The sequence below is a fragment of the Anas acuta genome, chromosome 1 (genome assembly GCF_963932015.1).
Source record: "Anas acuta chromosome 1, bAnaAcu1.1, whole genome shotgun sequence".
NCBI classification, from domain to species: domain Eukaryota; kingdom Metazoa; phylum Chordata; class Aves; order Anseriformes; family Anatidae; genus Anas; species Anas acuta.
Window position 1 is genome coordinate 7896391 of NC_088979.1, and position 21397 is coordinate 7917787.

The 21397-nt window shown below is 51.8% G+C and overlaps 3 protein-coding genes, 1 long non-coding RNA gene and 1 pseudogene across 5 annotated transcripts; 4 read left to right on the forward strand and 1 right to left on the reverse strand.

Annotated features, from left to right (window-relative positions):
• Positions 1-21397, forward strand: part of LOC137847173 (coiled-coil domain-containing protein 81-like) — a 68018-nt gene that overhangs the window by 26204 nt on the left and 20417 nt on the right.
• LOC137847093 (CRACD-like protein) lies at positions 1056-6064 on the reverse strand. Its single transcript, XM_068665401.1, has 4 exons — positions 5754-6064; positions 1841-4705; positions 1521-1668; positions 1056-1389 (listed from the first exon to the last, which is right to left on the reverse strand). Exons 2-4 carry the CDS (start codon positions 4703-4705, stop codon positions 1271-1273), a joined length of 3132 nt encoding a protein of 1043 aa, XP_068521502.1. The 5' UTR covers positions 5754-6064; the 3' UTR covers positions 1056-1270.
• Positions 6476-9111, forward strand: LOC137850024 (dynein light chain 1, cytoplasmic-like; annotated as a pseudogene).
• LOC137847453 (uncharacterized) lies at positions 14703-20990 on the forward strand. Of its 3 annotated transcripts, none has more exons than XR_011090928.1 (4): positions 14703-15210; positions 15317-15432; positions 15507-15630; positions 20971-20990. It is a non-coding gene; the product is annotated as an uncharacterized lncRNA (long non-coding RNA). The 3 variants fall into 3 exon arrangements; XR_011090943.1 differs by lacking the exon at positions 20971-20990 and adding an exon at positions 20940-20965; XR_011090929.1 differs by lacking the exon at positions 20971-20990 and adding an exon at positions 15829-16273.
• Positions 16358-20897, forward strand: LOC137850025 (uncharacterized). The gene is made up of 7 exons (XM_068670267.1): positions 16358-16685; positions 16798-16940; positions 17038-17140; positions 17960-18106; positions 18481-18659; positions 18975-19120; positions 20887-20897. Exons 1-7 carry the CDS (start codon positions 16590-16592, stop codon positions 20895-20897), a joined length of 825 nt encoding a protein of 274 aa, XP_068526368.1. The 5' UTR covers positions 16358-16589.

Consider the following 21397-nt stretch of genomic DNA (forward strand, 5'->3'; position numbering starts at 1 on the left):
GACACATGTCCTACTGACTGTCTTTTCCTTGCCGGGCAGCTGCTTGGTGAGCAACGGCTGTTGCAGCACTTCCTCCCCTTGCGTGCTTGCAGGCTGCTGACAGCACATCAGGAGAGCTTGCAGGCTGCAGACAGCATGTCAGGTTCTTGCAGTGGAAAATTCCACTAACCCTGCATTTTCAAAAGGGATTGTGCGGGCATGGCAGTAGCATACCAGGTGAAGTATTTTAAGCAGATAAGGGGAATGTCCCACAGTCACAAAATGAGGAGGATAGCTAAGAAAAGCAGGAGAAACAGGGCAAAAATCAGTAACAAACAAACAAACAAACAAATAAATAAATAAATAAATAACGGGCATTCTGGTCACGAGAAATGAAGAAAAAAATAATTAAAAAAAAAAAAGGAAGAGGGGAAAATAAAGGTTGGTCAAATAAAATTGTACATATATGGTGTAGTAGTAAGCATCGCGTGGTTTGTGAACCTGATTCTCCCCCTGTACTCAGCTCTGGTGAGGTCGCGCCATGAATACCCTGTTCAGTTTTGGGGCCCTCACTGCAGGAAGGACGTGGAGGTCCTGGAGCATGTCCAAGGAAGGGGAAGGGAGCAGCCGAAGGGCCCAGGGAGCAAGTCGTGTGAGGAGTGCTGAGGGAGCTGGGGTTATGTAGCCTAGAGGAAAGGAGGCTTGGGGGAGACCTTATCACTGTGTACAAGGACCTCAGAGAAGGTTGTAGTGCGGTGGGGGTCAGTCCCATCTCCCAAGCAACAGGCGGTAGGAGAAGAGGAAAAAGTGGGGCCGCGGGAGGTTTAGGTGGATTTAGGTTTAGGTTTAGGCAAAAAGTCTTCAACAAAAGGGTTGTGAAGCATTGGAACAGGCTGCCCAGGGAAGTAGTTGAGTCACCATCCCTGGAGGCATTTGAAAGCCATGTAGATCTGGTGCTGAGGGACATGGTTCAGTGGTAGATTCTATGATTCTGTACTTCTCTGACTGTGAGAGGCCCCGGGTTGGCATGGCCTGCACCACTCTTTCTCCTGAGATCAATGGCACAGAGAGGAGCACTGGGGGCAAAAGTCTGCCTGAGCTTTTATTCAGAGCAGAAAGCAGAAAGCAGCTGCAGCTGAGCTGAGGCTGGGGGCAGGATGTGGTGGGGCATCTGAATTCCTGGGGCGCTGTCCTGTGCCTCGCAGTGATGCTTCCGTGGGCGCTGCAAAGCTTCCTGAGGGTCAGCTGCCAGCTCCGAGCATCCTCCTGGGACTGGCACAGCCGGGCGCGGCTACTCTCGCTGTCCTGCGATGCAGCTGCAGCGGAAAGCCCTGCGCAGCGCGCGAAGTGCCCTCCTGATGCGGGAGGGCCGTGGCTGGCGCGCTGGGGCTTGTGCGAGGTCAAGGGTGCCTGTGGGGGACACAGAGGTGTAGGTTAGGGCCTGAGCGGGTGTTGGGCGAGCCTGTCCCCCCCTCCAAGGCCTTTCCCCGGGGAGGGGTGGCCCAGGACCAGCCAGCCCCCCTGCGCGTGGTGCTGCCAACCTTGTGCTTGGTGCTGCTCGCTGCGCTGAACAGGCCCGGCCAACAGATCCTGGGACGGCGCTTGTGTCTGGGATGTTGCTGGCTCATCCGCTGGCGTATCTTTGGTGCAGGAGGAGGACTGCGCTTGGCCTCCCTGCTCGATGGCCACCTGCATGGGGAGAGGAAGAGCACGGGCAGCTGAGGAAAGGGATGTCAGCCCTTGTGCCTGGGCCATGTGGAAATGCAGAGCAGCAAGCAGCTCCCGGCACGCACACCCAATGCACTGCTTCTGCCTGGGGCTGCCCTGGATGCCTGGTGCCCACCACGTGTGCTGTGCTTACCTGGTGCCCAGGAACCAAGGGAGTGGCTGCTGCTCCTGCTTTGTCAGCTGCTGCTGGGCGGAGATCTGTGATGGCCTCCCGGAGAGGCTCTGCAGCCAAAGGAGAAGCCCCTTCTCCACCTTCTTCTTGTGGCGTTGCTGCTGCAGCGAGAGGGGCTTCACTGGCCTCCCCCACAGGGCCTCTGGCCAAGGCAGAGGCCGAGGATGTACATTCTGCAGGCTCTGGTGTGGGAGGAGGCACCCTGGGCACTGTGACCCAGGGAGCACTTGCTGCCTTGCTTGGGGCTCCCGCTCCCTGGATGATGGCTACAGAGTGGAGTAGGACTGCAGCCACGATGGTGTCAACTCTTTCATCCAGCTCTTCATCAGAGACACTGCAGGCATGTCGGGCACGTCCCTGGCTCTCCACCATCACGGCAGCGCTGTGCTCACTGGGGCTTGCACAGGCTGATGGCTTCGACTGTTGAGCCCCACGTGTCAGGGGAGGCGCTCTGTGTCCCTCATCTTCCAGAGCAGGGGATGCTGGAGGACTTGCTGGCCTGCTCTGTGCCGGTGTTGTTGAAGTGAGAGGCGTGCTGTGCCTCTCTTCCCCAGGAATTTCTTCCTGGGGAGCAGCTGATGGGACAGTGTCCATGGTTTGCAGCGAGCCAGGAGAGGCGCTTGCTGGGTGTTTTGCTTCTGCTGCTGCCTCCCTGTCCACACTGCTGGCTGCGCTGCCCTCTTCCTGGGGAACGTCCTGTGCGTCTGTGAAGAGGCTGGCGAACCTGGGGTTGATCCAGGAGTTGATGATGACGATCTCCTCCTCTTCATCCCATCCCCCAGGACTGCTCTCTTTCTTGCCCCGGCCTTGGCTTGTCCCCTCGTTGCCTGTCCCCTGCCTGGGTTTGACGTGTTTCTCTCTCTGTTGTTTTTTCTTCTTACCCTGGCCTGGGCTAGCTGCTGCAGGGTCTCTGCTGGAAGCCCTTGCTCCTGCGCATACCCGGGAATCAGGCCCTGGCAGAGCAGTGGTCCGCCTCCTCTCCATGTCTGTCTGGACCCCGGCTGATCTCGTTGCTCTCCCTGTGCTCCCCGTGTGTGCCAGGTCCCCCAGTGCTCCAGCCAAGGCAGATGCTGAGGATGTAGCGTCTGCAGGCTCTGCTGTGGGAGGAGGCACGCTGGGTCCTGTGGCCGAGGGAGCACTTGGTGCCTTGCTCACGGCTCCCTGGCTCATGGCTACAGCACGGCGTAGGACTGTGGAAACGATGGTCTTGACTCGTTCATCCAGCTCGTCATCACAGGCACTGGAGGCATGTCGGGCACGTCCCTGGCTCTCAACCGTCACCGCAGTGCTGTGCTCACTGGGGCTTGGAGAGCCCGATGGTTTTGACTGTTGAGCCCCACGTGTCAGGGGAGGCGCTCTGTGTCCCTCATCTTCCAGAGCAGGGGCTGCTGGAGGACTTGCTGGCCTGCTCTGTGCTGCTGTTGTTGAAGTGAGAGGCGTGCTGTGCCTCTCTTCCCCAGGAATTTCTTCCTGGGGAGCAGCTGATGGGACAGTGTCCATGGTTTGCAGCGAGCCAGGAGAGGCGCTTGCTGGGTGTTTTGCTTCTGCTGCTGCCTCCCTGTCCACACTGCTGGCTGCGCTGCCCTCTTCCTGGGGAACGTCCTGTGCGTCTGTGAAGAGGCTGGCGAACCTGGGGTTGATCCAGGAGTTGATGATGACGATCTCCTCCTCTTCATCCCATCCCCCAGGACTGCTCTCTTTCTTGCCCCGGCTTTGGCTTGTCCCCTCGTTGCCTGTCCCCTGCCTGGGTTTGACGTGTTTCTCTCTCTGTTGTTTTTTCTTCTTACCCTGGCCTGGGCTAGCTGCTGCAGGGTCTCTGCTGGAAGCCCTTGCTCCTGCGCATACCCGGGAATCAGGCCCTGGCAGAGAAGTCGTCCACGTCCTCTCCAGGTCTGTCTGGACCCCGGCTGAACTTGTTGCTCTCAATTTGCACCCCGTTTGTGCCAGGTCCCCAAGTGCTGCTGATCGTTGGCCGTGTTCCCAGCTTTTTTGCGTCTTCTGCAGCACTTCAGACACGCGGGTGTGTGCTGTGTCCTGCAGTGCCATGCAAGATTCTGCAGGGCTGTGTGGGGCAGGGTGCCAGCTCTTCTTTAAATTCTGGGGCCCAGTTGCGGGCTGAGGTGGTGTTCTGTGTCCTTTGCTCGTGGGAGGTCTGCCCACAGGAGGAAGCCTTGCCTCCCTCATGGCTCCCTGGTTCCAGGCAAGGCCATTTCTTATTGCAGTGGAGACAAAGGCCTTTACTCGGTCTTCCATTTCTTCGGCAGGGGATGCAAGGCTGCTTTTGGACGACTGCCGACTCTTCGAGTTTTGGGCCGCTGCTGTGGTGAGAGGTGGTGTTCTGGGGCCTTTGGTCCTGGGACCTCTGCCTGAGGGAGAAAGCCTTGCCTTGCTGCTGGCTCCCTCATTGCAGGCTAGAGCGTTTGTTATAACAGTGGACACGAAGGACCGTATTGCATTGCCCATGACCTCGTCAGGGGCCACAGGGCTGTGTGGGCCACGTTCCCGCCTCTCTGCCCTCTCTGCTCTCTCCCTGTTGCCAGAGATGCAGGGAAGAGGTGGCAAAAGCTCTTGCTGGCTGCGGGCCTCTGTTCCCAATGACTTTGCCCTTCCTCCCCCTGAAGAAGCAGAGGCTGCTGCTTGCAGAGGGGGCAGCTTGCAAGTGGCCCTTTCAGACGATGATGCCTGTGCCGCAGGCACTTGCTTGGGTGCTGCTGCCGGAGTCGCTGCCTGCCTTGGCAAAGGCGGCAGGGCTGGCAGCTGGATTCTCTCGGCCTGCCTCACCCCACGGTGAGGCAGTGTCTTGATGTCTTGCGGCTTCTTCTCCATCTGCAAGAGAAGCGAGAAGAAAGGCCAAGTTACTTGGGCCATTTCTGCCATTCTGCTCCGTGTCCCCGCTAGAAGTGCTGCTGTGAGCTGCCCTGCAGCGGCCCCCGGCACGCCCTGGCAGCTGCCCACGCAGAGCGGGGCTCAGCCTGCCAGGGTAATGCCCTGCCTGTCTCCTCCTGCGAGTGCTGCCTGCTCATCGCAGGCTGCCAGGGCTGCCAAAGATGTTCGACCGAACCCTCCTGGGGCTCCCGACTCCGTGTGGCAGCTGCCAGTGTGATGCACGCTCTCTGGGCACGACCGCACCGGCAGCCTGTCCGCATGGAGGGACGGTGGAGGCAGCTCCTGGCTGCGCACAGCCAGGTTGAATTAGGCCACGCTGCTCTTTGTGCCTCTGGGCACAGAACTGCCAGGGCCACGTGGGCTTTGGCTGTCCTGGGGGTGGGCTCTTCATGGAGAAACCCCAGGTTTGGGAACAACTGTGTCCAGGCCGGAGGGGCTCAGGGCCAGCTGGCCGGCTCGCTCCAGCACCGTTCTCCTCATCCTGGTGCTCTCGGTGCCATCCCGTCACACTGCTGTCCCTGTCTCACTCCCTGAGCCTCACCTGGCGCCGCTCCTGTACGCTCCGCTGCCCTTCAGCGGGCTGGGAGTCATCCTTATTCTGCTGCTCCATGCTATGCTCCAGGTCCTCTGACCAAGAACTCCAACGGGCACCCAGGGGAGCTGCTGCCTCCTGACAGAGCTGCTCTCCTGAGAGTGAGTGGGCAGCCCGGGGCTCGGGCTTTATAAGGGACACCGTTGCCGTGGGTACCCCTCCGTGTCACAATGGCCTTTGGGTACGCATCACAATGCCCCGGTGGTTGCCATGGGGCCCTCAAGCCCATATTCTGGCAGACCCCCCAGGGACACCGTCTCACACACCCACAGCAGGATCTGCATTGGCAGGTACCTCTGGCTCCTTCCAGCCAGTGCCCCCGGCTCAGCCCCAGCTCAGTCTTTCTCAGGGCAGTCAGCTTAGCTCCCTAACTGCTCCCAGGTAACTGCGCGTTACCTGCTCTGCCAGGAGATGCTCTGCTCGGTCGTCCGCGTAAGCTTCCTGGCTCTTTTGCCTGACTGCCCACACATCAGCAGAGACTGCACTCGAGCTTGGACGCCCATCAGGCCACCCTGGCAGTGCAGCTGGAGCAGGAGCAGGAGCAGGAGCAGGAGCAGGGATTCCTCCCGTGTCCGGGCAGCCAGAGGCCTGTGGCTCTAGGCACTGTGAAGTGCTCCCAGAGAAGGTGGGCTCCAGGGAGCCGGTGGAGCTGGCAGAGAGGTGGCTTGAGGCAGGCTCTGGTGGGGCTGCGAGAGGAAAGCCCTGGGCAGCCGCAGGACTAGTTCCTGCTCCTTGCTTTAAGAGCAAGCTGTGGAGAAGCTTTCAGCAGCAGAGCCACAGCTGTGCCACGCTGCTGTTTAGCCTGCAGCTTCTCTGGCTGCTGAAGCAGGTCCTATGCTTCGGAGTTGTGGCTGAGACAGTGTTGGTAACACAACGGTGTCTTTGCTGGAACAGGTTGCCCAGAGAGGCTGTGGCGTCTCCATCCTTGGAGATCTTCAGAAGCACAATCCTCGGAATTGTGCGTAAAGCTCGTCCTTTGGGGAGAAAGAAAAGGAATTGGAAAAACAACCCCAAAACTAGGGAAAAGGATAAAAAAGCACAGGTTAGATATTGTCCAATTGTCTGGCCTGAAAAGCCATTAAAAGGAACTTTGCTCCTTTGGCCACAACGCAGGTCTGATGAAAATTCCCGCTTCAAGTTTACAGGTAAACAATAAGACTCCTTTTCCGCAGGAGGAATCAAGTTATGCTCCCTCTAACCCTAACATTGCAGCCGAGGCAGCAGGAGCTGCACCAGCAAGGAAGTATATGTGTAAGTGTATGTGCTTGAGACAAAGTATTGGATCTGCTTGAGACAAAGTATTGCTGTGAAGGGAGTGACTCCTCACTCTAGAGTAACACTTGTAACAGTAACAGTAGAAGTTGTTGTACAGCAGATACAACATGAGAATCCTGTAAGGGGATGGCCTGTCCCGCATGGCAAGGGGTAGTACTGGCTCTGCGGCAATAAATGCAGGAAGGTGCTGCCCCTTGGCTGGAAGGGAGCTTGCACCCTGGGGGCAATAATTCCACATGTACCTATTATTGAAGACCCACAACGCCAAAGCCCCCTTGAGACCGCACGCAGAATTACGAGGACTCCAGATAATCCTCTAGGAAACCGAACCAGGGAATTTCACTCACTGGAGAACTAGAAAATAAGACTCTGCACGCAGTCCAGGCACTACGAGAGGAGCTAAGAAGCTTCTCAGAAACAGTACTTGTGTTGGGTCTGTCTGAGCTGGAGTCAGCTTTTCCCTGCAGCAGCCCACACAGTGCTGTGCTCTGCACTCGTAGCTGGAGCAGCACTGATATCGCTCAAGTGTTGTGTCTGTTGCTGCGTAGTGCTGGCACGGCATCAGGACTCCTTCCAAGCCCCCAAGAGCCAGCAGGCTGGGGGTGGGCAAGCGATGGGGAGGGGGCATTGCCAGGGCAGCTGACCTAAACCAACCAAAGGGATATTCCATAACACCTGATGTCACACTCAGCAATAAAAAGGGGGGCTCTCCTGGGGGAGGGGGCTGTTCCTCCTGAACAACCACTATGCGTTTTGAGGCCCTGCTTCCCAGGACGTGGCCGAACATCGCTCGTTGATGGGAAGACCTCATCGCAGTCTACAACTTCCTCGTAAGGGGGTGTCGAGAGGCAGGAGACCTTTTCTCCATTAACACCAGTGACAGGACCTGCGGGAATGGGGTTAAGCTGAGGCAGGGGAAATTTAGGCTTGACATCAGGAGGAAGTTCTTCACGGCGAGGGTGGTTGCACACTGGAACAGGCTCCCCAGGGAACTGGTCACTGCACCGAGCCTGACTGAATTTAAGAAGAGATTGGACTGTGCACTTAGTCACATGGTCTGAACTTTTGGGTAGACCTGTGCAGTGTCAAGAGTTGGACTTGATGATCCTTAAGGGTCCCTTCCAACTCAGGATATTCTATGATTCTATGATTCTATGAAGTAGAGAATATTTTTTTTCCCTCTCTCTGTGCTTCCGCACTGACTTATTGTTTCTCTTGTTTCTTTTTTTCCTCCCCATTCCCTTTCCCTTTAATTAATCCTTTCTCATCTCAAACCTCGAGTTCTCTGTGTTGTATTTTCTCCCCCTGCCTCTTTGAGGAGAGGGGGAGTGAGAGAGCGGTTGTGGTGGAGCTCGGCTGCCCACCTGAGTCAAACCACAACAGGCCAACAGGGCTGCTGGTATTGGCTGTGTTCCCTGTTCGCTGCAAAGTGCCTGTGCACGTGGTGGGAGATTGCATCCCCAGCTTTCTCAGGCCCTGGAAGCAAATCCCCCCAAAGCGGAGCAGTGGCGTCAGGAGCGGAGCCCCGGAGGCAACCGCGACCTTCTGAAAGGCAGGCATCAAGAATGCGGGCATGTCAGAGGAGGAGCAGCAAGATGCTGTTGATTGTGCCACTCAGACCTTGGCGAAGCACATCGAGAAGGGCATTGCTGCGCACATCGGGAAGGAATTTGACAAGAAATAGAATCCCACTTGGCACTGCATCACAGGAAGGAACTGTGGCAGCTACGTGACTTCTGAGAGCAAGCACTTCACCTACTTCTAGCTCAGCCAAGTTGCTATTCTTTTTGAGTCTGGTTAGAACCACGGACTCCTAGTGACACTTGCATCTGGTTACAGGACTTTGCTGGCTCCCATGGCTGGTTACTTCAGCCTTCCTGAGGAAACAAACCTTGATCTTCAAGGGCAATGGCAGGGATTATGCTATAGCAGAAGGTGTTACATTGTGGAAATAAAAAGGAAAAATACCAACAAAATGTATTCATTGTTTTTTTTTTTTTGTTTTTTTTTTGTTTGTTTGTATTTATTGTAATAATTGTAATATTGTATAAATCGGGCCAAGCCCCAATTTAAAATGTTGAAATTAAAAGATTTGGATCCAAACAAGTCCATGCATCTGGATGGGAATCATCCCAGAGTGCTTGGAGAGCTGGCTGACATCATTGCGGGACCTCTCTCAATTATTTTTCTATGGTCTTGGCAATCTGGAGAGGCCCCAGTAGAGTGGCAGCTGGCAAAAGTTGTACCAATTTTCAAGAAGGGCAAAAAGAAGACCCCGGTAATTACAGGCTTGTCAGTCTCAGGTCAGTGCCTGCTAAAATTAGGGAGAAGATTATCCTTGAAGTTATTGGAGAGCGCCTGGGGGACAGTGCAGTCATTTCTCCCAGCCAACATGGGTTCACGAGGGTTAGGACCTGTTTAACAAATTTCTTTTCCTTTAGAACAATTTTGATTTCCATGGGCAGGCACGGCCCGCAGATCCCAGGCTGCCAAGCCCAACGTGCGGCCGCCAAGCAGGCGCCAGCTGCCAGAGGCTGCAGGAAGGCTCCAGAAGCAGCGGCAGCAGCCCGCGCAGGGGCAGCCACGACTGCAGGAGCCGCTCCTGGGCTGTGGGCTCAGGGGCAGACGCCTGCCCCTGCAGGGGATAAGGCAAACCCAGAGCCCAAAACCAACCCCAAGGGTACTGCATCCCCAACTTTCCTAGGCCCTGGAAGCAAATCCCCTAAAAGCGGAGCAGTGGCGACGTGAGCAGAGCCCCGGAGGCAACCGCGACTGTCTGAAAGGCAGGCATCAAGAATGCGGACATGTCAGAGAAGAAGCAGCAAGATGCTGTTGATGGTGCCACTCAGGCCTCCCTGCCCACGCTGCTGGATGAGCTGCCCTATGTGAGAAACACTCCGTAGCCAATAACTTAGGCTCAGGCGAGGATCTCAGTGAAGTAGTAATTTATTTGTGATTGCAATGGCGGGCGCCCCACAAGCAGGAGAGCGTGCCTACTAGTTCCAAAACACAGTTTATATACCTTTTGATGACATGACCCTCCCCTGTTTCCCCACTGAGTGAGTAATCCAGGTTCACAATCTATCTGATGCTTCACAAACAACGCATGGCCTTCGGTTGCCGGCCTGTTAAATTTCAAATTTCTTTTGACGTTTTTACTGCTTGAAGGGGTAATGTTTCTTCACTTATCTGACTTGACTTAACACTGCAATTTTCACCTAATATTGTCCTAAGGAATCTGGTTGTCTGCATTTTACAAGGTCGCCTGCTAAGCTTTCTCATCACTGTAAGCATATCTCAGTACCACATTCCTTCCCTCTAAACAATGTAACTCTGCAAAAACAACATTTCTATTCCCACAATTCCCCCCTTTTCTTCTTCATAAACTGTTGATTTTTGCAAAACCTTTCTCTAAGGTGTAATTTGGTAGATTTCTTCTTCTTTGCTTTCTTTGCTTTCCATCTCCTCATTATCACCTTATCTGAGTAAGGTGGTGGCTCCATGGTCATTTGTTTCAGTAGTGCGGTTTCAGTTAACCACTGTACTAGTCCTCTTACACAGGGGATAATGCAGCAACCAATGGCTGTCAAAACTCCTACTACAACTGCAATCAAGGATGTAAATATGCCTACTTTTTCTGCCAATTCACTGGCAAGGGTGGTAAGCCTTTGAAGTGCTTTGAAGTGAGGCAGGATGCCATGGAGTATGAAATTCCCATTTTATTCCCAAGGCTTTTCCAAGTTTCCACTTGACCAAGGCCTCCTCTGAGAGGTACACAATTAATAGTTGATTCTTCGCTATCATCGTTTTTAAACCTTAGGCTTCCAAATAATTATTAATGCAAAGAATAAGATGTACACTACTACTATAAAAAACTCCTCTTGGGAGCACTTCAATTTGTTATAGGTCTGTCCTTTTTAGTTACCTGTGAAAATAAAGGGTTAGTTTACAATGGTAAGCTTTTATCCTGCTCAGAGTCTGTTCCGAGATTTTTCTTTTTGATTTTAACTTTCAACAAGTCGTCTGTAGGAACAACTTCCCAGGCGCTAGGGTCGGTAGGTGCTTTCACTCGAGTATAGTGAGTCCAACCTTTTTCCGCAGCTCTTACAGCTGTTTCAGTGCTTAGCAGTACTTGGAATGGTCCTTCCCATTCAGGCCGAAGTTTTGATTCTTTCCAGGTGCGTATCAGGACCCTATCTCCTGCATGGAATGAATGTACTGGGAATTCCAAAGGCGGAGTTTGAGCCAACAGTCCACGAACCCTGAGAGATGCTAAGGAAGAAGATAATCCAGGCATATAATTTTTGAGGAAAATATCTTTAGTTTCAAAAATAGGTATCTCACCGTTTCTACCCAGGTACGGTAGTCCAAACAACATCTCATATGGTGAAACTCCTACATCTTTTCTAGAAGCAGTTTGAATTCTGAGAAGTGATAAAGGTAAACACTTTGTCCAGGGAAACTTAGTCTCTAAAACCAGCTTTGACAGATGTTTCTTTAATGTCTGATTCATTCGCTCCACTTTCCCTGATGAGGAAGGATGCCATGGAGTATGAAATTCCCATTTTATTCCCAAGGCTCCCATGAATCCTTGTAAAACAGATGAAGGGAAATGACTTCCTTGATCTGAATCTGTATTTTCAACAGTCCCATATCTAGGGATTATTTGTTCCAGGATTACCTTTATCACCACACTAGCTGTTGCTGATGCTGAAGGAAAAGCTTCTACCCATCCTGACAAATGGTCAATCAACACCAGCAAGTACTTAAATCTGCCTACTTTAGGTGATTCAGTAAAATCGATTTGGATGCTCTGAAAAGGTTGAAGCCCTGGCTCCCGTCCGCCCAGGGGTTGTTTCCGTAGAGCCTTCTTATTCACTCGTTGGCATGTTATGCAACTATTACACACTTGTTTAGCTACAGCGTACATGCCTATACGTATATATTTTCTTAATACGGTGTCACACATTGCCTGGACTCCCCAGTGGCTTCCTTGGTGTAGAACGGCTAACATTTCTCTCATTATCTGTTTGTTTACCATTTCTCTCCCATCAGGGAGAGTCCACCGTCCTTCGGACTCCTTTGCTCCTAATTCCCTAAAGGCTTCTATTTCCTTTTTACTGAATATTTGCTTTTCAGGTGGAGGTTTTATTTCAGGTACAAGAAGCAGCTTTGCTTCTACCTCTCATTGCAAAGCTGCTTCTTTAGCCTTTTCATCTGCAATCCTGTTTCCCCATTTAACTAGGGAGTTTCCTTTTCGATGTCCTTTCACGTGCACCACAGCAACCTCCTCTGGTAGTAACAGACTTTCCAAAATCTGTCTAATTAATTCTTCATGAACCAATTCCTTTCCCTTCCTGTTTACTAAGCCCTTTTCTTCCCATATTTTTCCAAATGCATGTACCACCCCATTTGCATATTGTGAGTCAGTATATAGAGTTCCCTGTTTCCCTTTTAATTATTTTAATGCTTGATTTAATGCATATAATTCACAGGTTTGAGCTGACCAATTGTTAGGCAGTCTTCCCATTTCTTCGACATTCCCATCCGGTCCTTCAATGATGCAATAACCATTACATCTCTTTCCTTGTACCACCTTAGAAGATCCATCTATAAACAATATTTCCCCTTCCTCTAAGGGCACCTCTTGCAAATCTAATCTTACCTTTGTCTGGTAATTTATTAAATGTAAGCAGTTATGTTCCGTATTTATTGGATCCTCAATTCCCTTTGACAAGAAGGAGGCAGGATTCAAAACAGACTCTGTAGTTATAGTTAAATCATCCTTTTCAATTAGTATAGCTTCATATTTTAGTATTCTGGAGTCTGTCAGCCACCTTCCTGCTTTCTGAGTGAGAATAGCCTTCACTTGGTGAGGGGTAGCAACAATCAGTTGTCCTCCAAAGGTGAATTTCCTGCTCTCTTCTACTAATAAGGCAGTTGCTGCTACTGCCTGAATGCATTCTGGCCATCCCTGGGATACAGGGTCTAATAATTTAGACAAAGATGCTACAGGTTTCTTTTTATCTCCCTGTTATAAATGGCTTAAGTTTATGGAACACTCTCTGTACACTCTCCACAGGTCTTGTCTCCCAACCGTCCTTCAGCTTCTTTTTCCTTCCTCTTAATCTCTTGGCCCCCCCGGCCAGATACCAAGGATCCACATAGTATCTCATAACAGTCACCAGCAGTCACCAGTTATTATCAGTTGTTCTGAAACTCCCAAACAGCTTGACGACTCACGAGCAATTAAAACATTCTTTCCCAGCTATTCACAGTCATCTATATAACATCCATAGCAGTGTTAAATCAATCTCAAAGAAGACAGAAAAAAATTGTAACTGTTAGAACTAGAAGTCAGGAATAACAAAAGCAAACAGGTTCATAAATTTAAGGAGTGTTTTCTGAAGACGTGATAAATTGACTAGAATGAGGGGGAGACTGGGACACACTGCATTTGTGGTTCAAGAGTTAAATTGCCAGTGCAGGGCCCAGAGGCAGACAGGATTCAAACAGAATTGTTCTTTATGGACACGAATTTATGGACACGAATTGGAATTGTTAAAACATTCCTCACATCCCATTCTTGGGTTAACACCCCCAAAGCAGCACCCTCACTTACAGTTATAAAAAGATAAAATGATTTCTTTAGGGCAGGAAGAGCTAAGACTGGTGCTGTAATAAGGTCTTTTTTTTTTTTAATTTTCCATTACTTCTTCTTCCTCTTTAATCCAGTTCAGTATATTAGGTTCTTCCTCCAATAATTTGAGATATAATTTCTCTGATTTCTGTGCATATGCTTCTATCCACAGTCTGCAATATCCAGTTCAACCCCCAAATTTTCTCAACTCTTTCTTTGTTTTAGGGAGAGGAAGTCGCACAATTCCCTGAATCCCCTCAGGGTTTATTCTCCGTCTGCCCTCAGAGACTAAATGTCCCAAATACTTAACCTCTTTTTCTACACACTGTAATTTATCTTCAGATACCCTTAGCCCGTGTTCTCCTAAAAAAATCAGGAGTTTATTGGTGGCTTCTTTTACCTCCGATCTTTCTTCCCCAGATATCAATAAATTATACACATACTGTAACAACATCACCCCTTCTGGAATCTGAAATGTTTCTAAAATCTTTTCCAATTCTTGCCCAAACAAATTGGGAGATTCAGTGAATCCCTGAGGCAAAGCAGTCCATCTATATTGCTGTTTACCACCTGTCTCGGGGTCTTCCCATTCAAATGCAAAAATGTATCCACTTTCAGGATCTAGTGGGCATGCCCAAAAGGCATCCTTTAAATCTATAACATTGAACCATTTGTGCTCATAAGGGATTTTACTCATCAGGGTATAAGGGTTAAGAACCACAGGGTGGTGCTTTCATGTTATCTTGTTAACTTTTCTCAGGTCTTGTACTTATCGGTACGAACCATCTGGCTTTCGTACTGGTCAAATTGGAGTGTTATATGGTGACATACAAGGCTCCAAAAGACCATCTTTAACTAAAGTTTGCACTGTAGGTTTCAGGCCCATTTTTCCTTCACAAGAGATAGGATACTGTCGTTGTCTAACTCTTCCGCTCCCTTCTTGAACAGTTATCTTTAAGGGAGTTATGTTAAGCCCTCCTCGATTTCCTGCCCTTACCCATACCGTGGGATTTATTTCTTTTTCATCATTTTCTGTTAATAATTTCATTGCGACTGTTCTTCCTTTTTCACAGTTCTTCAATCATAATCCTAACTTGACTGTTAAATCTCTCCCTAATGTTATATATGGAGTGGTAATTCGTGTCGAGAAAATGGTTGATATTAATAAAGAAGGGGGAGATTTAGGAATGTGGCCATGGGGGTTGGAAAACCCCATGAGTGAGACAACATTAGACTCTTAACGATGAGGCCATCAGGAATATCAAAGAGTTTAGAGGGAACAAAGGGTGATTCAGGAGACTCTGTGCAGTCTCCGGTTTCTTGTTCTCCAGCTGGTTCTCTTTTTCTCCAGCTGGTAAGGCATGGATGTTTCTGTGTGTTTGCTGTTGTTGTTACATTCAAAGTTGTTTGACCAATGAAAAGTCGTTTTGAAAAGAACTGCTGTGGGGAGAAGGGTATAAGAGGGGAAACCGCCCTCAAGATAAAAAAGGCAGCACGATGAAGTTACATCAATAAAGAAGCAGGAAAAAGAAGTGAAGAGGAACAGGCTGGCAGAACGCAGACCAGGACGGTCTTTTGACACTTTGCTGTGCTGCAGGAGCGGGCTAGCTTGCAGCTTAACCTCCCTTGCCCCTGCTTTCAAGGGACTGGGAGGGTTTGGGGTGCATTGTCCCAGTGCATCCCAGCAACTCCTTGCACCTTCTGGCCGCTAGCAGCTCCTGGAAACTTCCCTCTCCGAGCTCTTGGCACCCTGATGGCTGCGTTGGCTTTCTGCCTGAGGAGCCCTGATGCCTTTGCTGGCAAGGGCATCCCTTCCTGGCCATGGTCTCAGCCAGGACTGTCTCTCCTGCAGAGGTTAGGCACAACGGATTTGGCCACATGGGACCGAAGAGGTGTCCTCGCACAGCCAGAGTCTGGAGGAGTCATCGTCTTTCCCAGGTGAGTGTGCTGCGTCTGCAGCCCATGGCTGGCGTCAAGGCCAGGGCACTGCAACTACTGAGTGTGGTGGCCTGGAATCACACTGCTGTCCTCTTCTTGCTTCCAGGATTGGGCTCTACATTCCATCTGGAAGAGCTGCAGGGGGTAATCCAGTTCAAAGTCCCGAGAAGAAGGCTGAAAAGAAGGGAGTGTCAGGGATGGGGGAAGACTCCAACTGAAAAGGTAACATGAGAGCCGTCATGCCCGAGACACCGCCAAGGGTTTCTCTTACCAGCCCTCCTGTTGCCTCCTTACAGGGATGCCTACAGCTGACAAGAGCTAACTGCTCTCACGGCAGAGTCTCTCTCCAGCCAGATTCCCCAGGGTGACAGAGGAGGCACAGCTGGGGCAGGCTGCTGGGGGAAAAGAGCCTTCTCCCAGGTGAGGCTGGGGGGCAGCTGGAGGAGGCAGCCCCTGGGCTCTTGTCCTTGAGTCAGCGAGCGGCTTTCCTTGGACAGGGGGACTTGGCCAGCTCCACAGGGGTCCCGACACATGTCCCACCCACTGCCCTTTCCTTGCTGGGCAGCCGTTTGCTGAGCAAAAGCTGTAGCAGCAAATCCTCCTCTTGTGTGCTTGCAGAATGCTGACAGCATTCATTCAGGAGAGCTCCTCGAGGATGGGATAAGAGGGTGTAATAAATGGCTCAGTCTTCAAAATAGGACTATAATCAAAGTTTACAATTTATTAAAGGAATAGAGGTAAGCAAACAGCGATGGGTGCACTGGGAGTCTCTGCTCCACCAAGACACACACCAGTTACATCAAGCAGCTGATTTGTATGCTCCTAGGCTGATACATATTCATTACTACTTCTAAATAAAACAGGGTTATTATAATTAGTTTCTGGAATCCCAACTGGAGCATGTGTATCAGTCTCCGGTGGTCCCTCTGGGGGTCTCTGGGGGTCTCTCATGCTGAAGGCTCATAGTCTTCCTCCCTCTTGTCCTTCTCCTTTGTCCAACTTGGCTGTATGTCAGAGACTTGTGCAACATCCCCTGCAAGCTTTGTCTTTTAGTTGTTCTTCAGCTCTCGCCATCTCCTTAATCTCCTGGCCACATATCAGAGACTTGCGTAGTGTCCCATGCAATAGTCATAATAGTTAGCAGTTATTCTGAAACCCCCCAGATATCAGAGACTTCAAGGAAAAGCCTACAAATACATTGCCCTTCAAGCTCTCTATTGACACGAATTGCTAAACCATTCCTTTGCGAGGTACGAGAATTACATACATTAACCACTCTGTTCTTCTTAGACTTGTGGTTATACAAGGGTATGTAAGACAGAAGGTCACATTCATCATACCATGCGGCCCTAGCATTGTTCCATACTGACACAAATCAGATGAACATATCTCACAAGGGGAAGGGCAAGCGCTGTGCCGCAGCCTGGCCCCAAACTCAAGCCCCTGCCTGCGAGGCTCACCAGAGAGCAGGACAAGTAGCCACTGCATCTGTGTGCCCATTGCCGGGCTGTTTCACGGGTTGCCTTTGTGGCGATTTGATGTTTCTCTCTAATCGTTGCATGCTCAGCACAAAGCATGTTTTTGCAGGCATTGCTCTCCTGCGCACACTGCCAGTGTACAGCCAGGGAAGCAGCTGCTGCAGCAGCTCAGAGCAGAAGGCCACGGTTGTTCACTCATCCAATGCAGCTGCAAAGGAGCCTCCATTTTTTCGGGGAACTCCAGACCTCTGGGTACAGCAAGGGACAGGGTTCCCCTATCTCTGGTTCTCTCTCTCCCCTCTTTGCTGGGAGGGTCTGGATGAGGGCCTCTACTTCTCTGATTTGGCAGGTGGCTGCCACAGCTTGCACCACGGCTTCTCCTTGGGCCAGACCTCAGAAAAGAGACACTGGTCCTCGCAGAGAGCTGCCGCCTGCTGGAAAAGCAAGACCAGGTTGTTGAGCAAAAGCTATAGCAGCAAATCCTCGTCTTGTGTGCTTGCAAGATGCTGGCAATCACAGAATCACAGAATTTCTAGGTTGGAAGAGACCTCAAGATCATCGAGTCCAACCTCTAACCTAACACTAACAGTCCCCACTAAACCATATCCCTAAGCTCTACATCTAAACGTCTTTTGAAGACTTCCAGGGATGGTGACTCCACCACCTCCCTGGGCAGCCCGTTCCAGTGCCTAACAACCCTTTCAGTAAAGAAATTCTTCCTAACATCCAACCTAAAATTCCCCTGGCGTAACTTTAGCCCATTCCCCCTCGTCCTGTCACCAGGCACATGGGAGAACAGGCCAACCCCCACCTCGCTACAGCCTCCTTTAATGTACTTATACAGAGCAATAAGGTCACCCCTGAGCCTCCTCTTCTCTAGGCTGAACAAGCCCAGCTCCTTCAGCCGCTCCTCATAGGACTTGCTCTCCAGGCCCCTCACCAGCTTTGTTGCCCTTCTTTGGACCCGCTCAAGCACCTCGATGTCCTTCTTGTAGCGAGGGGCCCAAAACTGAACACAGTACTCGAGGTGCGGCCTCACCAGAGCCGAGTACAGGAGGACGATCACCTCCCTAGCCCTGCTGGTCACAGTGTTTCTGATACAAGCCAGGATGCCGTTGGCCTTCTTGGCCACCTGAGCACACTGCTGGCTCATATTCAATGCATCAGGTGAGCTCCACAAGGATGGCAGAACAGGGATAGGGTTGTTACAAGGGTAGTGCTTCTGAAGATTTGACGTTTCTCTAACCACTTCATGCCCTTCTCCCCTGCAGGAAATAGGCTGCCTGTGCCGTCAGCAAGACAAAAGAACTCTGCAGGAACTGATGGTTGAGGAGCAGCTGAAGAAAGAGTGGGAGGCACAGCACATGTGGGCCCCGTGCAAGGCTCATGGCAAAAGGGATGGAAGAGAGAGGGCCTGGGTATGACAAGTGCTTTCAAGCACTCAAGAAGGAACCTTTCTCTTCTCTCAGGGGGCCAAGTGCACACTCTTCCCCTCTTAGCTCTGCCACGAAGCTTCTCTCCAAGAGAAAAACCTGCCCTTTCTGAGCCTTGTTTTCCTTCGTGAAAGATGAGGGCTCCTGCAAAGCCCGCTGCCCTGGAAGTGTTCTTGCCCTTAGCTTCAGAGGCCGAGGGCTGGGGCCTTTCATGCTGCCTTTCTGAGAGAAAGCAGGCTGCAGGGAAACTGCCCTGAGCCTGGGGAAACCCTGAGGGGACGACTGCCCCACTGCCATGGGACAGCTCCCACATTAGCACTCCCCTCTAAAAACGCTCCCTGTTTCTGCTTCCCCTGTAGCAGAAGATGCAGGCGGAAATGCAGAGGCTGCAGAGGGGGTGTGCTTCCTCCATGGCACTCATGGACCTGAAGAACGCTCTGCAGCTGGTACCAGTGGAGATGAAGCATCAGCATGTCCTCATCCCTCTCCCTCCAGCAAAGAAGGCTGAGGCAGCTCCCCTCAGCAAATCAAGTGCCAGGTAAGTGTGGGCCAGCTCCCACAAAGGCCAGGAAAAGCTGAGCTGCATCAGGCTGCCTGAGGGATCCAGCATGCGAGTTGCTCAGCTCTGGGCTTTGGCTCTCCATCCCCTGGCTGCTTCGGGGAGGCAATGACTGTGGAGAGGACCTTGCCTCCAGACGTTCCCCTGCAGACCCAAAGTCCTGAAGCTCCCCTGCAGCCGACAGTCACGTACCTACAGTGGAAGGGGGCTGTGCTCCCTGCTCCTGGGGCTGGGGGCAGGCAGAGCTGGGGACCTTCAGATCCTACCTGAGAGTTTTTTTCTCTGTTGACGCAGCTACCAATTAGTACGGAGTGTGCAGGCGGGGAAAGTGATGGAGAAGAGAAAGGAGGCCTGGAAAATCACAGGGCTGCGGCGCACAGCCTCTGTCTTGCTTCCGCGATTGCGCTCTACACACATTTCTAATTTCATTTCATTACGATGTAATATTTATCTTTATTTCAATAATATTTATCTTTATTTCATTAAGATTTAATAAACAAATAAACGGCTGTTCTACAGTTTTCTTTCCACACCCGAATGGATCACTGTGCATGCTCGAGGTTTGTACGGGCCAGAACGCTCCGCAGGGCCTGCTCGAGGTTTGTACGGGCCAGAAATGAGAGAGCTTCATTCTCGGTACCGGGTTGCTGAGCTCGCTGGTGGCCCTACAGGAAAGATGCTCCCTGAGTGCACAGAGAGAGAGAGAAAAGCTGCTCCCCGACAGGGCAGCTCCTGACCCTTCCTCTGACAGCCCTGGCGGCCATTTGGCAGTTCTGCCTTCCCCCCCGCGCCACAAGCTGGCTGAGGCCTTGGCCTGTCTGCAGCACGGCTGTCAGTGGCGTCGGGCGGCATCTAGAGCCAAGAGGCCTTTCCTTTTCTTTGTGCTGAAGGAAACTTTGTGCTGTCTGGAGAGGCAGTGCCTCTTTGCTCCAAGTCTTGCAGGGTTGCCTCTCACTTTGTGAGCCCTGTTTTTCGTCAGCATTTGTGAGGGGCTTCTGCATGCCCCCCGCTCACTTGTTGCGGCCAGGGCTTCCCCCCAGGATGTCTGGGCAGGCCCATGCCACTGGGCAGGCTCTGGGTGGGCCTCGTTCCCTGCAGGGGCAGGCGTCTGCCGCTGAGCCCAGAGCCCAGGAGCGGCTCCTGCACTCGCGGCTGCCCCTGCGCGGGCTGCTGCCGCTGCTTCTGGAACCTTCCTGCAGCCTCTGGCAGCTGGCGCCTGCTTGGCGGCCACACGTTGGGCTTGGCAGCCTGGCATCTGCAGGCCGTGCCAGCCTGCAGCATGGCATTGGCGGCCTTGTTGCCGTCCCCAGGGCATGGCTGAAAGGAGATTTGGGGCATTTGCTTTCCAGGGGCTGGGCACGTTGGGGATGCAATACCCCACCACGTGCACAGGCAGTTCGCACTGAACAAGGTGGGCTTTGCAGCCTCGTCCTGCCCTCGTAGCCTGCTCCTTCCTGCAGCTGCCACCCCACAGCCCGCCTCCTCAAGCAGAAGAAACGCCCCAGCGGTAGCCTGCAAAGTGCAGGTGTGCCAGGGGCCCCTTGCTGCTCTGGCAATATGCACAACAGAAGAGCCCAGCTCCAGCAGAAGGACGGGATGCGTACTGCCTGGCGCTTGTGCGTTGCCTGTGGCCCGAGTGGGCAAGCCAGCATGTAGCCGGAGCCGGTTCTCAAGGCTTTCCCTATTAGTTGGGAACCCCGTGGAGGGTTTTTCCTGAGCTGAGGGTGTTGGCTGTGCTCTTCCTAGCCCAGCTCTTCTGTAGGGGGCAAAAAGGAGGGAGCTGGGAAGCTCCCAGACACTGAGGCCATCTCCAGGGCTCTCCGCAGTGACGCCATCTGGCACCTTCCCATGAGCAGTGGCCAAAGCACAAGGGCCCATCTTCTTTGTTGGGGAAGCCCCGCGCTGCATTTCCAGTGCCAGAAATGCTTAAATACTGCTCCTCCTTTCTTGCTTTTCAGCGTGTCTTAGTACCTGGGCTGGGTGCCTCCTTCCTTATTAAAGTGGGGCTGCTCTTGTTTTTTGCTTTGAGCTCCTCCAGGTAAAGAAGCCCACTTTTCAGCTCTCGGAGAACTTTGCCTGTCTTCCCGGAGTCCCACATAAGAAAGAAAGAGACTTTTCCTGTTTCTTTCTCAGGTGAATTTGGCCGCATCGGCAGGAAAAGTGTCCTGACACATGTCCTACTGACTGTCTTTTCCTTGCCGGGCAGCTGCTTGGTGAGCAACGGCTGTTGCAGCACTTCCTCCCCTTGCGTGCTTGCAGGCTGCTGACAGCACATCAGGAGAGCTTGCAGGCTGCAGACAGCATGTCAGGTTCTTGCAGTGGAAAATTCCACTAACCCTGCATTTTCAAAAGGGATTGTGCGGGCATGGCAGTAGCATACCAGGTGAAGTATTTTAAGCAGATAAGGGGAATGTCCCACAGTCACAAAATGAGGAGGATAGCTAAGAAAAGCAGGAGAAACAGGGCAAAAATCAGTAACAAACAAACAAACAAACAAATAAATAAATAAATAAATAACGGGCATTCTGGTCACGAGAAATGAAGAAAAAAATAATTAAAAAAAAAAAGGAAGAGGGGAAAATAAAGGTTGGTCAAATAAAATTGTACATATATGGTGTAGTAGTAAGCATCGCGTGGTTTGTGAACCTGATTCTCCCCCTGTACTCAGCTCTGGTGAGGTCGCGCCATGAATACCCTGTTCAGTTTTGGGGCCCTCA